Raw genomic sequence first — 13,290 nt, forward strand, 5'->3', positions numbered from 1 at the left:
AGCAGCCAACTGACTGCACACGCAGCATAAAGTTATCTTAACGTGTGATTACTTGAATCCTTTGTAAGCAGAGAGTAAAACCATTCGTTCCCAGGCTTTGGGGGAAAACAAACAAACAAACAAAAACAAACAAACAAATAAACATGTATTCAGTTATCTGTATGCAGAAAATGGATCCTTTCATTTGGCCACCTGACGACTCGCGGTCGCATCACAGACCAAAGTCACCTTATATGTAAATACAAAAAACCCCAAGTTTTTTGAATTGTGTAAATTTATTATGGGTTTAAAGCATGACAGATTTACCAATTTTAATAGAACTTTCTTGCATGCGCCAGGAAATAAAAAGGGGAGGTGGGGTCGCGGAGAAAGAACTGCCCAATCAAAAATGAGATATGCAAATCGCCTGTAACATTGCAATTTCATTGGAAATGGGCATATCTATTTAGTGTGCGTAATCCTTTATTAGTACAGCCATTTATTCAATTGCTTCTGCAGGTTTTAATACCGACCTGCCTTTTTTAGTGTCTGCTGAAAGAAGTCTAAGGAATGTCAGCGTGTGTTGAGATCATCACATCACTGATTGCTTCGTGCAATTTGACATACTTCCTTTCAAAAGAAATAAATAAAATAAAATACAAGTCTAATGGACATGACTGCAGGACTCACTCTTGGAAGTGGGTGATATTATTTTTACATATTTTGACGATTATAAGTCATTCAAATGATTGAATCTGTAATAGATTTGGAATGTAATGATCTCTCTCACACTCAAACATGCGCACACACACCACATTATTTGGTGACTGTGTGGGAGGGTGTGGAACAAAAATAGAAGATATAACACCAAGAGAACAATAGAACACACACTCTCACTCTCACTCACTCACTCACACAGAATTGATTAGATTGTGAATGCTGATGGTGAAGAGGTCATCGTTGTGATTTTTCACAAGCTGTTGAGCTCTTGAAGTGTTTGATCCAACACTTGGTGCAAATTCAAATTTTCCTCCTTTGCACCTGCCAGGCCCTCTGCAATAAACATTTTAGATTGTTTAAGAAACTTGACTTGCTTGGTGTAAGTTATTATTTTACATCACTAATACTTTGTCATATATAATCAACCCTTTGTTTACCTTCAAATACAAGTTTACTGCCAATAAAAAATAAACAACATACATAGGACCTTAATGGGCATCTAAGCCTAAAGCCAAAGGACGGGCAGCAACTGAAACATCAGAGTAGGAAACATTAAAGCAGGAAAGGAGACAGGCAGACAGACGCAAGTGAAAAGAAACCATGCGCACTGAGAAGTGAATCATCTTTATTACATTTAATAATCATCAGTTTTTAAGATGCACTTTACTAAAACCTTAGCCTTTAAGATAGATTCTAAAAGACTGCATGAAATACAGGGACAGACACAGAAAAGAAAACCAGAAAGACAGAGTGTGCTGACCAAGCTCGAAAGCCAAAATGTTTCTTCAGCACAGCAACAAGTGAACCGTCAGAGCTGATCCAGAGAGCACCCTTGGCTCTTAAGGATGCAGCAAGACCTGTATCATGCAGTGTGCATATTTCAGAACAAATTCATATTAAGGATTCAAGCACTTCAGTCCCCTCCCCACATTCTGCAATAGCACTTATCATTGTTTAACACAAACCTTATGTATTTTGCACTTGTAGTTATCAGCATTCATCCCTGTATTCTACAGTGTTCTAGTTCATTGGTATGTTTGATTGTAACCTACTGTACTGTACTTGGATATATTCTATGAGTAAACGACAAAGCACTTTTGTAAGTCGCTCCGGATAAGAGCGTCTGCTCAATGCCGTAAGTGTAATAGAAAGAAATACGTAAGCGTAATAGAAGAAATACCGAATGAGACTCATCTATAGGGAGGTCATGTCATTAAGTGCATGATCCAGTTCTTCACTAGTTGCCTTGAATTTCAGCTTCTGAGCATACAGTTCATCTGGACGTCGATGGCCAAGAGGGCCAGAAGAGAGGGAGTGGAGTGCAGACAACAGGAGCAGGAAATGCGAAGAGAGCGAAAACGAAGCAGACAGTGAGATCACGGCAGAAGAGGGTTGAGAGACAGTGAAGGCATTATGCAGCTCACGCAGGAAAAGGCAAATCGAAGTGAAACAGCAGAAGATGCATAACAATACCCCGCCTGCTATGCGTACGTCTATAAAAGCTAATGGTGTGTTGTCATAACCGTCACTGCAGTACCTTTCTGCTAAGATTTGCTCTATACGTGCGGGGTTGTTCTACACGTCACTAATTGCTAAATCTCTACTTCTAATGGCATCCAACAGCTTATAAGAAGACAAAGGTTAAATTCCAGCTGATACCCTGCCCTGTGTCAAACAGTGCTTCTGACATCATTGTGCGGAATTCCTTAGTAATGGAAGAGGAACATTCTGTGAGTGTCATTGTGGGGTGGGGTTGGGTGGGTCTTACCCTCGAGGTCATCGATGGTCTTTTCCAGTTTGGCCACAGTCCTCTCTGCAAACTCAGCACGAGTCTCTGCCTGTATTGAGAAGATGAGAGAGGGAGAGGGAGAGAGAGAGAGAGGGAGAGAGAGAGAGAGAGAGGGAGGGAGAGAGAGAGAGAGAGGGGGAGAGAGAGAGAGAGAGAGAGAGAGGGAGAGAGAGAGAGAGAGGGAGAGAGAGAGGGAGAGAGAGAGAGAGAGAGAGAGAGAGAGAGGGAGAGAGAGAGAGAGAGAGAGAGAGAGGGAGAGAGAGAGGGAGAGAGAGAGAGAGAGAGAGGGAGGGAGAGAGAGAGAGAGAGAGAGAGAGAGAGAGAGAGAGAAGGAGGAAGGGATGGTGGGCGTGAGGGATACAGTTAGACAGGAGAAAGATGGAGAGAACAAAAGGTCTGTTTCACAAGTGCACTAAAGCAGACTTCAGCGCTCCTCGGATCCTAGCCTCTCACCTCCTTCAGTTTGTCAGAAAGCAGCTTAATCTCATCCTCATATTTGTCTTCCTTCTCCGAGTACTGCGAAAAGAAAACCACGCAGAAGATCACGTGACAGGATGTGCCGTGCATACCACATGCGCGCGCACGCAGCAGGAAGCACCCAGACAAGCTTGCATAATGATTAGCTGACCTTCTCAGACTGGGCCTCAAGGGACTTTAGGTTATTGGTTACATTCTTCAGCTCCTCCTCCATGTCTCCGCCTTTCCTGTGAAGTAGACAGAGAGAAAAAATGCTCATTCATTTCATCCTCCCACCCTTTTCTGCCGGGTGGACTGCTCGTTAGCCAATGTGCTGACGAAGGTTGGGGAAGGAAGGTGTTCCTCACAGCTCGGAAATCTCTGCCCTCTCCTCGGCCCTCTCCAGGTCCCCCTCCAGGATCACCAGCTTCCGAGCCACCTCCTCGTACTTGCGATCGGCCTCCTCTGCGATGTGTTTGGCTTCCTTGAGCTGTAGCTCCTGAATTTCCATCTTCTCCTCATCCTTCATAGCACGGTTCTCAATCACCTTCATTCCCCTGCATGAGCAGGAACACACCGGTGAAACCCTCACACATGATGGAACTCTACCATGCGTACTTCACCACATGTAAGAGATGTTCAGGTGTTTATCCAGTTTGGGTTGTAGAGGTGTTACAGAGCCAGGGCTGTGAGGCCATGACACTCCACCAGTGTCAAGTATGTGAATAAGTGTGTGTGTGTGTGTGTGTGTGTGTGTGTGTGTGTGTGTGTGTGTGTATGAAAGTGTGGGGTATGTATGCATGTGTGTGTTCCTGGTGTGTGTGTGTTTGTGTGTGGAATGGGCATGCATATAAGTATGGGATGTGTATGAGTGGTGTTTGTGTGTGTGGATGTGTGTATAAAGTATGGAGAGTGTGTGTGTGTTTGTGTGTGTGTGTGTGTTAACCTCTCGCTTTCATCAGCTGCTTTCTCTGCCTCCTCTAGTTTTTGGAGTGCAGTGGCCAGTCGCTCTTGGGCTCTGTCCAGCTCCTCTTCGATTAGCTGAATCCTGCGGTTCAGAGCAGCTACCTCGCCCTCTGCCTGCACACACACACGCAGCAAATGTTAAACGTTAATCATACTGGCAAGCCTTGCTCATGGCAAAATGCAGATTGCTCAGTTCAGCTATACAGAGCTTAGCAGATGCACAACATGGAAAACAACCAGGTATTTTCTTAAATGGGACGTTGCATTCTTAGTGCTGTATGATAGAATCTTATCTCCGAATAGGACTAATTTCAGTGGGTACAACTTTCCTGTGGATGAGACCCCCTCTTTAATATTGCTACTGCTCATATATATATATATATATATAGCACAGAACAGATCACAAGGGAAATGAATCATACAGATCGTTGTAGATTATGGCTCGCTTTCTGAGAAGCCACTAGCTTTGTCTCATACTACGCAAAGAGGTGTAAAGCTGATAGAAGTCAGGAACTCAAGGGGTGGAGTTATGGCTGGGCTTGCACTGCATTCGAATGTATACGTTTGATCATATATACACACATTTATATATATACACACATTTTTATTTATTTATTTTTATTATAATTGATTATTACTGCCTTGAGTGTATTTAGATGTTAGAGGCTTGCTAACCAACACACTCAGCAATACACCTTTCATGTCCTCTCCGTAGATCTCTGCTATCTGATGCAATCCTACATGTTCTAAATAGCAGACATTGCACCGGCTAGTTAATCTCTCAATTAATAAATCTCAAATCCACCCACCGAATTTCAGGTGTCACTTCCATAAATTGAAAACTAATTATTTTATATTATCCAATTCTAACCAAACAATGCAATTACACAATTTTGGAAACAGCAGAATAACTTCTGAATTTGCAAATAAATTACACCAGACACCCAACTTCCAACAACCTGAGAGTCAGCAAATCCACACAATGGACACCTCACATAAAGCATTATGTATGGAGTAGGCTTGAGCCTCAGTTGAGTCATGTGCCATCTGCGGTCAGGAATCTCAGAGGGCTCAACCGGCTGCGTTATGGTTTATAGAAGAGGTCTGCATCTCCACCTTTCTTATCGCCGTGAGTCAGGGGTCTGCTTGGTTGCATGGCTGAACGGCGCATGCCGCATTTGCCCGCACAAGGCCGTCGGCCTCCGCGTAACTGAGCGCTTTTAAACCGGGATATGACCAAGCTACCAAAGAATTCACTGCCTTTAGCCAAACTCAAATTTTCCAGAAGAGGGTACACTTAGAAAAAAGTTTTCAATCCTTTAAATATCGCTTTCCCAGGCACATATTGCACACACCAGTCAACCAAATTAACTTATGAAGGCCTTTTATCTGTTGATTAGGCTTTTTCAGTGGATGGGGGGAAAAAAAAACTTTTGCAGCATCACAGCTGACAACATCCTCTCATTCAATTCCTTTTAAAAGACTTTGTCAAATGTAAATAGTGGACTCAGTAAAATATATACAGGCCTGTGTCTGCATCGACCCATAACAATGACCGCCTGTGTTTGCTCTTCCTGGAGGCTGTGTGGGGTGATTGCACTTTGTTCTGTCTGTGCCCTCACATCAGCTCTGTTTGACATTAGAATGCTGATAACAGCTTAAAGAGGCCACGAGCACTTACAGAGCATTCCTACACATACCTGACCCACTTACTGCTCACCAGCAACATGTTGCTTGCTGATTGGCTCGGTCTGAGGAGTGAATGGTCACGGGTCGGGGCACAAGGGCGGCTAGTAGATATGGGGGAGATCAGGATGTAGGAGTTCCACTGCAATGCAGGGAAGTGCTTAACGGTGTTACAAAATGAAATGGTTTTTGTTTGTGAAGCTACAAGAAGAAACCTGGTATCAGTTTGAAATATAGTGGCACATTCCAGCCCTAGACTCTGCATCCCTGTCAGACCTCAGAGCCGATTACAGCCCTAAATCACATCTGTGCGCATTTTTGGCCTCAAGTACTTGCTGAAACTCCCCTGCCGAAACCATTAGACAACCATTAGAGTCATTGCATGATTGAAAATAAAGAAAAACCCAAAAAGGGGGATGCAATATCAAGACATTTTCAGACTCATGGGTCACAGGGCTGTGCATGATGATGAAGGAAAGCCAAACATCGTGGAACTGTCCTCGCGAGGCACAAACTCCAAACAAAAACATACTTTCAGTTGGCTCTCCTTCAGAGGCTGCAAATATGCAACGCTGCGATTATGAGGAAATTAAAATCAAAACCATTAAGGGTGGTTGACTCCCTGTGATCTGTAAATAGTAGACTCCTTAAAATCTTTACAGCGTGTTTTTCTTTGCCTGTGCTGGTGTGATTAGCACATATTGGGCAGGAATTGCGTACGTTAGGCTCCTGTGCTGTCGTGTTACCCCACCATTGGGGCTGATCCATGGAAACCTGCTTGCAGCTGAAATTGAGGCAGAGTGAAAGCACACCGCTGACAGGAAGTGAGAAGGGTAAAGGGCGCGGCAGTCGTCATATCCCATACTTCCTGTGGACACCGTTTCCAGGAAGAGGGGGTTGCCGTGGAGGCTACATTAATGGTCTGTTTAAGCATCGTTTCCTCTGCTGAAAACTAGGCCTGCCTTCCCATCATCATCAGGTCATGCTAGTGCTTCATCGAAATGACCGTCACTTCCTTTAACCCTTCAGACTTGAACCCCAAAAGACATTAAGCTTCAAATATTCAAAGCTTCAGTAAAGGCTCACGCCACATCTGCAGTAGCTGTGAGTTCAAAACCCCTATCTCACATATCAACTCCATATGGATTTTCTGGTGGTTTCCAGCCCCGGTGAAGAAGACCTAATGAGGCAGAAATGTTAAACAGGTAACAGGTGGAAGATTTCATAAGAGTAGAGAATTCACTGAGATTTTCCACAGTCTCACGCTGACAGGAAATTCAATTTATTCTTCATTATCTTCTTCCTTTCTTTTCCATTCAGTCTCCTGAGCTGCAGCGCCTTATCCAGCAAGCAGTGTCTCTTCCGAGCAGGCATTCTGTGGACTCTCAGTCATAAATCACGGCAAACCCGAACATACATTTCAAATTAGCTCCGTTTCAGGTCTCGTTTCCATGTTAATTTTTTTTTTGATTGGACTCTGAGCTGCAATAAATATTCCCAAATGGCTGTTTGGTTAGTGCAATGTTTACTTGTACAAAACACCAGGAATTTGATTACTATGTTCATTGTATTCAATACTGTATGGAGTATAATTCCAGAGTATATTCTGAAGTATAATACTGGAGTATGAACTGGAGTTATGAATTACAAAATGTATATATTAAAGATAACTACAGAATTGTGGATTGTAGACACTCCCAATCACCACAGGTTCAAAAATTGTTGCAAGGGTCAAGGCTCCAGTCATTTGCGCTTCACTGTGCTAAAGCAAGAGACGTCAGATAAAATGACAGTGCAAAACACATTACCTACGCATTTCCTTGACTTATGGGCTATTTCTGACCATTAAACTAAACGTTCAAAGAGTGAAGTGAAAAGCATCCACAGACAGTTGGCTACGCTTCAGGAGAAGGGCCGAAACGGAAAGAGAAGAAGACTGTAGAGCGAAGAGCTAAAAGTGAATGCCTCACTTTCTCTCGCAGATCCCGCTCAACGTCCAGCTCCCTTTGCAAAAGCTGAGCTCGGTCTTCTGCGTCGTCCGCCTGCTGTTGCAAGGCCTGGATCTTTCGTTTAACTGCGTCTAGCGAGTTTACAGACATAGCTACGATATAAGCACCACGACTTCAAAGAAACGAATAACCTTAAAAAACAAAAGTTAAGTTACTCCGAGTGTTGCAAAATTCCCAAAGAACTCGACGAACGTGAGGGAGGGAAAATGTTGAACGAAAGTATACGAAATTCCACCCCAAAGAACAGTGGCCGCTTTTTGGGAATCTTTGTACTACTTTTTTCCAAGGTCCGTTTCCATTTGCCTTTCAAGATAAGGCGTAAACGCAACGTAGAAGCGAAAGAGGTACGGAATGAGGGCGCGTAGAGAAAAGGAAGGAGTGCACAAAAAAGGAGAAAAAAAACCCTTATTGCTAAATCTTCCAGTCTTGGGAAGAAGCTGGTTTGGAATGACATCACGCTTGCAGGAGGGGTGGCTTTTCTGCGTGAGCGCTTTTGATTGTTACCCAGTGACTTTTGGACACTCGATGCATTTATTGGCTGTGAACTCTGCAACAGGCTGAAGTGCACGGAGTGAAGGCACTCTCTGAAACAAAGGGGGCATTTAACCTGCTGCTACGCCCCACTGAAACAGCAATCACTTCTGCGTTTTAAAGATAGATATCCTCCTGGCGCTTGTGCACTCTGTGAATGTTAACTGGTCTCAGCGGCTGACATAAGTGTACCATAACAAAGTGACGCACACGTTTATCTCCTGACAGCCTCTTTATTCCCCATGAAATGTCCCTGTTTAGATTAATGTGAAGTGTGTTCAGGGGATTAGTAAAGCGCTCCAGGTCCCACGTGGTTATTGCAAGGCAAACCTTTGCCTTTCCCGAATGGCTTTAGCAGGGAATAAATACATTTTTAGATATAGATATATAATTTGATGCACAAATACATTCAACACACCTTATGCAAGGCTTAAGCATTGCATCTCTACACTCACAGTCTTTTGCAGCAGAGTTCTATGAGGATATAGTCTGTGTGGAGTCCAGCAACATGCTGGCAAATCCAATTTAATGCTGATTATGTTCACACTCTAAAAATAATATTTCTAGACAGAACTCACAACATCTACAAACCAAGTGACTGTGTAGATCAGATAGTTATATGCCTGATATGTAGGAAACCACTTGTGTGTAGACAACACGAATGACATGCACATTCAGAAGAAATGATGAAAACACAGTTACCTTCTTAAATTGGGATTTACCTATCTTGCTTTTCTCTCTCTCTCTCTCTCTCTCTCTCTCTCTCTCTCTCTCTCTCTCTCTCTCTCTCTTTCTAAAGGGGTTATGCGTGTGTGTCTTTGTGTCTGTGTGTGCGACTTTGGTTATAGCGGTTGCGGACCACAGGAATGTGTTTGAGTGTGTTCTCTCTCCCTTTAGCGAAAAGGCTTCGGTGCACTGGAGTCTTTAGACTCTGGAGGGGAGACTTCACTGTTTTCTTTAGACACATTCCACCCATTCCTGGTCTGCAGAATAACTGACTGGGGTCTGCCTCTGTGTGTGTGTGTGTAGTGTCGGGGGGGTTGGGGGGAGTCTGTCAGGGAAGGGGAATGTGTGTGAATGTGTGTGTGTTTGGGGGATGGGACAACATTAAATATGTTTTAATGAACCAAGAAAAGTGTGTATTTTATGTCAGTAACTCAATGCTAAATGCTCTTTTCCAGAAGGATAGTCCTTCTGATTTCAGTGCAAGATAGCCAAAACAGAGATGTGTCTGGGAAATGCATCATTAAGATAAAAAGAAGGATTTGGGATTTGGATTTGGAGCATGTTCACTCCTCTCACATCTCACATATGGAACAATTTAGGAACCCTTGATGGCTAAACAGAGAATAGAACATTCCCTCAGTACTAGCCTAGCTGGTGTATAGTCAACTCGAAATTTCAGCATTAAAAAAAACGCCCAGAATATTAATAATACGTTTAATCCAAACTCAGCAAACAAGGTGACAATTGACAAATGAATGACACTAACTGTCCACGCTACTTTTTGATACTTTACAAAAAAATCTCCTTGAGTCGAGTGTTGCTCTGTCTGCTCTGTGCCTCTTCATTTTTTTCTCAGTAGGCTTTGAAGCTGGTTCGTGCTATAAACAAGCTTTGGCTATGCTGCAAAATATTTGACTCCGTAGGTTAGGGAACGTTTGCACTGATCCCAATTAGGAAGTAATGCAACTGGAAGAATAATTGGGACTTTTACACACCAACAGTGCAGGACTGCCCCAGCTGTAAGATGCAGGGAGCCCATGTTGGCAACGCTGTGGAGCCCTTTAGAAAATTTTTGCTTGGGTCTTTACAAGTTGTTCTTTGTCAGATGTTCCATATGCATGACTTTGGCTCCAGAGGAGTAGAGTGGCCTTTTCTGGCTTTTCCTGGTCAACCAAGCAGAATGTGGTAGGACATATTTTGCAGAGAGCCTTCAGTGCATTGCTCAGTTCTCTCAGACACAATGAGAATGGTGTGTCTGATCCAACCAGGAGCCAAAGTCTGACTGAAATATTTCACACAAACAATGAAACATAAGTACTTTTTCTACTGACCTCTGACCCCTATCATCACACATATGGCCTTCTTTTTTTTCTGTCATCATTCTCACTGTCACTGTGCTTCAGTGACTGGTGGTTTGTGCGCACTGATCGTCCAGTAACACTCACGTCAGACGCCTTCTTCTCGGACAGCTCCAGCTTCTCCTGGGCATCTTTCAGGGCCTCAGAGTACTTGTCCAGCTCATCCTCTGTCCCCTTCAGCTTCTTCTGCAGGCCTAGGAGCTCTTCTTCTAGCTGAGCCGGACACGGTGGCACGTGAGACAAACACAGGAGAGATACAGCAGCATGTGAGCCAAACACAGGAGAGACACAGCAGAGACATGGTGGCACGTGAGACAAACACAGGAGAGATACAGCAGCACGTGAGCCAAACACAGGAGAGACACAGCAGAGACATGGTGGCACGTGAATTGTCCACAGGAGAGACACAGCAGCACGTGAGCTGAACCCAGGAGATACTTGGCAGACACATGGACAAAAATATCATTACCCAACATCACCCTTTCCAGAGTGGTTAAAGACAAGATGTTCAAGTGAGGACAGACAGATATTTTCCAGTAGAACCAGTGCCCAAAAAAACCATCAGGCCAGAAATATCAGCATGCAGCTCATCAACATGTAATATGCTTAGTTCTCTACAGAGACCTACACAGGTCCCACTAGGACTCTCTCTCAGCTTAGCCAGCTACACCTCAGCTGCTGGCAATTCTGATATAAGTGTTATGGACAACTGGCTGTAATTAATCTCTAGACTATCTAGAGGGATACCCTTCATATTTCTGAACTAATGGGATATAGTGTATTTGCGTGTCTGATCAGATGGAACTATGGATTTTTAGTTCGGTTTCTCTTCACTTTGTTTTTGCCCCGGAATTCTCCGTTACTGGGTTTCTCTCGCCAGCTCTCATCTGAGCATGGGCTCGCCGGATCTGGTGACTTTGTTTCAGCACTTGAAACATTCTTGGGGATACTGTTTTCAGGAATTGGATTCTCCCAGACAAAAATGTGGTTTGAGTTGACTGCTGACTCTTTGGACCACTTCCAAATGAACACGACCTACTCCCCTTCTTCATCAGATCAGAATCCAAAGAAAAAAAAAAGATTGATACGTAATTGTGCAGTGCTGATTAATTGACCACCATCCCAGCTCTGTCTCTGTCTCATACCCATTCTGTTCCAGTTTCACTTACTATCCAAAAACATCCACAAAACCTCTCTACGTACAGTAAGAGGCTATATAAGCACAATTTGGACCTGTCAAAACATGTTTATTCTGTCAGAAACACATTTCTTCCTGAACATTCCTTGGTGATTCCTAAGGACTTTGCACTCCACAGCCAAGCCCAACAGGTCAGGTGGTATGGCTCAGAGCTATTCCTGGTGACCCCACAGACCTGGCCTGCTCCCTGGTGGGATGTGGTGATGCCAAGCGGCCCCTGGCTACTGGTAGATTTGTGGGTTAGCAGAAGACCATGACCAATAGGCAGGATTTGTGATGGTCTGTAGAACATCTCCCACTGTACTGAGCTCTCCTGCCTATTATGGAATAGTGTATGGAGCTATTTTTCAAGCTATTTGCCCAATTAACTGTGTATTCTCGTACTGCATGGCTCAGAAGTAATGCTATTTAAGAGCTTTCAATGAAAGAATGCAATAACAAGCATTAGAGATCCCTCTCTGAAAACAATAGTGAGTGTTTAGGAACTGTCACAAGTTCAGCGAAAAGACTTATTTACATATCATTTACCAAGATTTACAGACTGCAAATAAACGTACAGCTCAGTGAATAGGCATTTCAGCAACACATACACATACATATATTACTCCAAAACATGACCTTTCTCTCTCTCTCTCTCTCTCTCTCTCTCTCTCTCTCTCTCTCTCTCTGTCTCTCTCTCTTTCTATATGCAACCAGCTTATTTATCATTCTAAAACATTATGTAATGCTTGTCTGTCCCTCCATCCTTTCCTCCATCCATCCCTCCATCCTTTCCTCCATCCTTCCTCCGTAACCCACCTGCTTGCACTTGTCCTCTGCTGCCTTCTTGTCGGACTCGGCCTGCTCGGCGCGGTCGACGGCGTTCTCTTTATCCAGCTTCAGCATCTGCATTTTCTTTTTGATGGCCTCCATTTCTCTAGCTGTGACTCGACTCGCTTAAGTGGCAAAAAAAAACAAACAAACAGAAAACACAGACACACACAGAAACAAAAAAAAGACAACCCACAAACAAAACGCAAGGTAGCAGATAGAAGAAAGAGACAGAGGACGAGAACACTGCTCCACTCAGAGAGAGGACGATGGAGAGAATGCCCCCTGTCCTGAGCAAGCGAAGAGGCCAAGCCCACCCGTGAAGGGAGAGAGAGAGACAGAGAGAGGGGTGTGTGTGGGGGGTGCAGTGGAAAAGAACAGGGGCCCCTCTGACTGCAACGCAAGGCTTCCGTGTAAGCGTTAAACCTGAGGTACTGAAAGTTAGCCCTGCTCCCTAGTGACACCCCTTCTCCCTTACACACACACACCATCTCTCAAACATGCATACCCCCGCCCTACAGTTCAATCCTTTATCCACTCTTTCTCAACCAATATCTGTATTTTTTTTCCATTTTAAACACATCTGCAGAGGGATCAGTAAACCATTCAATATTATACCTTTAAAACAGGCTGATGTATAGATTATATTCCTGCAAAATCTATTATGTGATGGTTGTACGAACAACATTGAGCTGGATCACAGGCAATGCAGTTCAAGGGCTTTCTTGTCTCTGTGATTCTACATATGTGTTCAGTTGTGTTCTGTTACTGTATTTGCACAGTTTCTTTCTTTAATTGCAGTTCAGTTCCTACGTTGCAGGGGTTGAATATGTATACAGTATTGTATATAAAAATGAACCTTATCAGATATCTCTTAGTATAGTAAATATGGGAGGCTTGTTCCCGTTGCACAGTTCTCGGACGTTTTCTGTTTAAGTTTAAATAACTATCCCTCTTACTCACTATTAACCTATTAGTAAACAAATATTTTAAAGACATGAATGGTCCACGTTCCGGTTGATGTCTGAAGGAAGATGTGCATGACTGGGAGTAGCATGGTTG

General features: G+C 43.6%; 1 protein-coding gene across 4 annotated transcripts; it reads right to left on the reverse strand.

Moving 5' to 3' along the window:
• Positions 1 to 250: 250 nt before the first annotated feature.
• Positions 251 to 12,504, reverse strand: tpm4b (tropomyosin 4b). Of its 4 annotated transcripts, none has more exons than XM_027018897.3 (8): positions 12,217 to 12,499; positions 10,308 to 10,433; positions 3,891 to 4,024; positions 3,313 to 3,501; positions 3,117 to 3,192; positions 2,942 to 3,004; positions 2,468 to 2,537; positions 251 to 1,032 (listed from the first exon to the last, which is right to left on the reverse strand). In XM_027018897.3, exons 1-8 carry the CDS (start codon positions 12,328 to 12,330, stop codon positions 950 to 952), a joined length of 855 nt encoding a protein of 284 aa, XP_026874698.1. In that variant the 5' UTR covers positions 12,331 to 12,499; the 3' UTR covers positions 251 to 949. The 4 variants fall into 4 exon arrangements, with proteins under 4 accessions (XP_026874698.1, XP_026874700.1, XP_026874699.2 ...); XM_027018898.3 differs by lacking the exon at positions 251 to 1,032 and adding an exon at positions 1,308 to 1,976 and having other exon boundaries at positions 12,217 to 12,504; XM_027018899.3 differs by lacking the exons at positions 10,308 to 10,433; positions 12,217 to 12,499 and adding an exon at positions 7,567 to 7,715 and having other exon boundaries at positions 252 to 1,032.
• Positions 12,505 to 13,290: the final 786 nt, after the last annotated feature.

This window comes from Electrophorus electricus, chromosome 11 (genome assembly GCF_041902795.1).
Source record: "Electrophorus electricus isolate QZ-2024a chromosome 11, ASM4190279v1, whole genome shotgun sequence".
Lineage (NCBI taxonomy): Eukaryota > Metazoa > Chordata > Actinopteri > Gymnotiformes > Gymnotidae > Electrophorus > Electrophorus electricus.

What these genes read in the sequence shown, in the direction of transcription:
- tpm4b (XM_027018897.3), bottom strand. Translation starts at nt 12,330, where the DNA reads ATGGAGGCCATCAAAAAGAAAATGCAGATGCTGAAGCTGGATAAAGAG. An exon ending in TTGAGGCCCAGTCTGAGAAG is followed by an intron (nt 3,005 to 3,116) that starts GTCAGCTAATCA and finishes TTCTTTTCGCAG; the next exon opens with TACTCGGAGAAGGAAGACAA. An exon ending in TTTCTGACAAACTGAAGGAG is followed by an intron (nt 2,538 to 2,941) that starts GTGAGAGGCTAG and finishes TTCTCAATACAG; the next exon opens with GCAGAGACTCGTGCTGAGTT.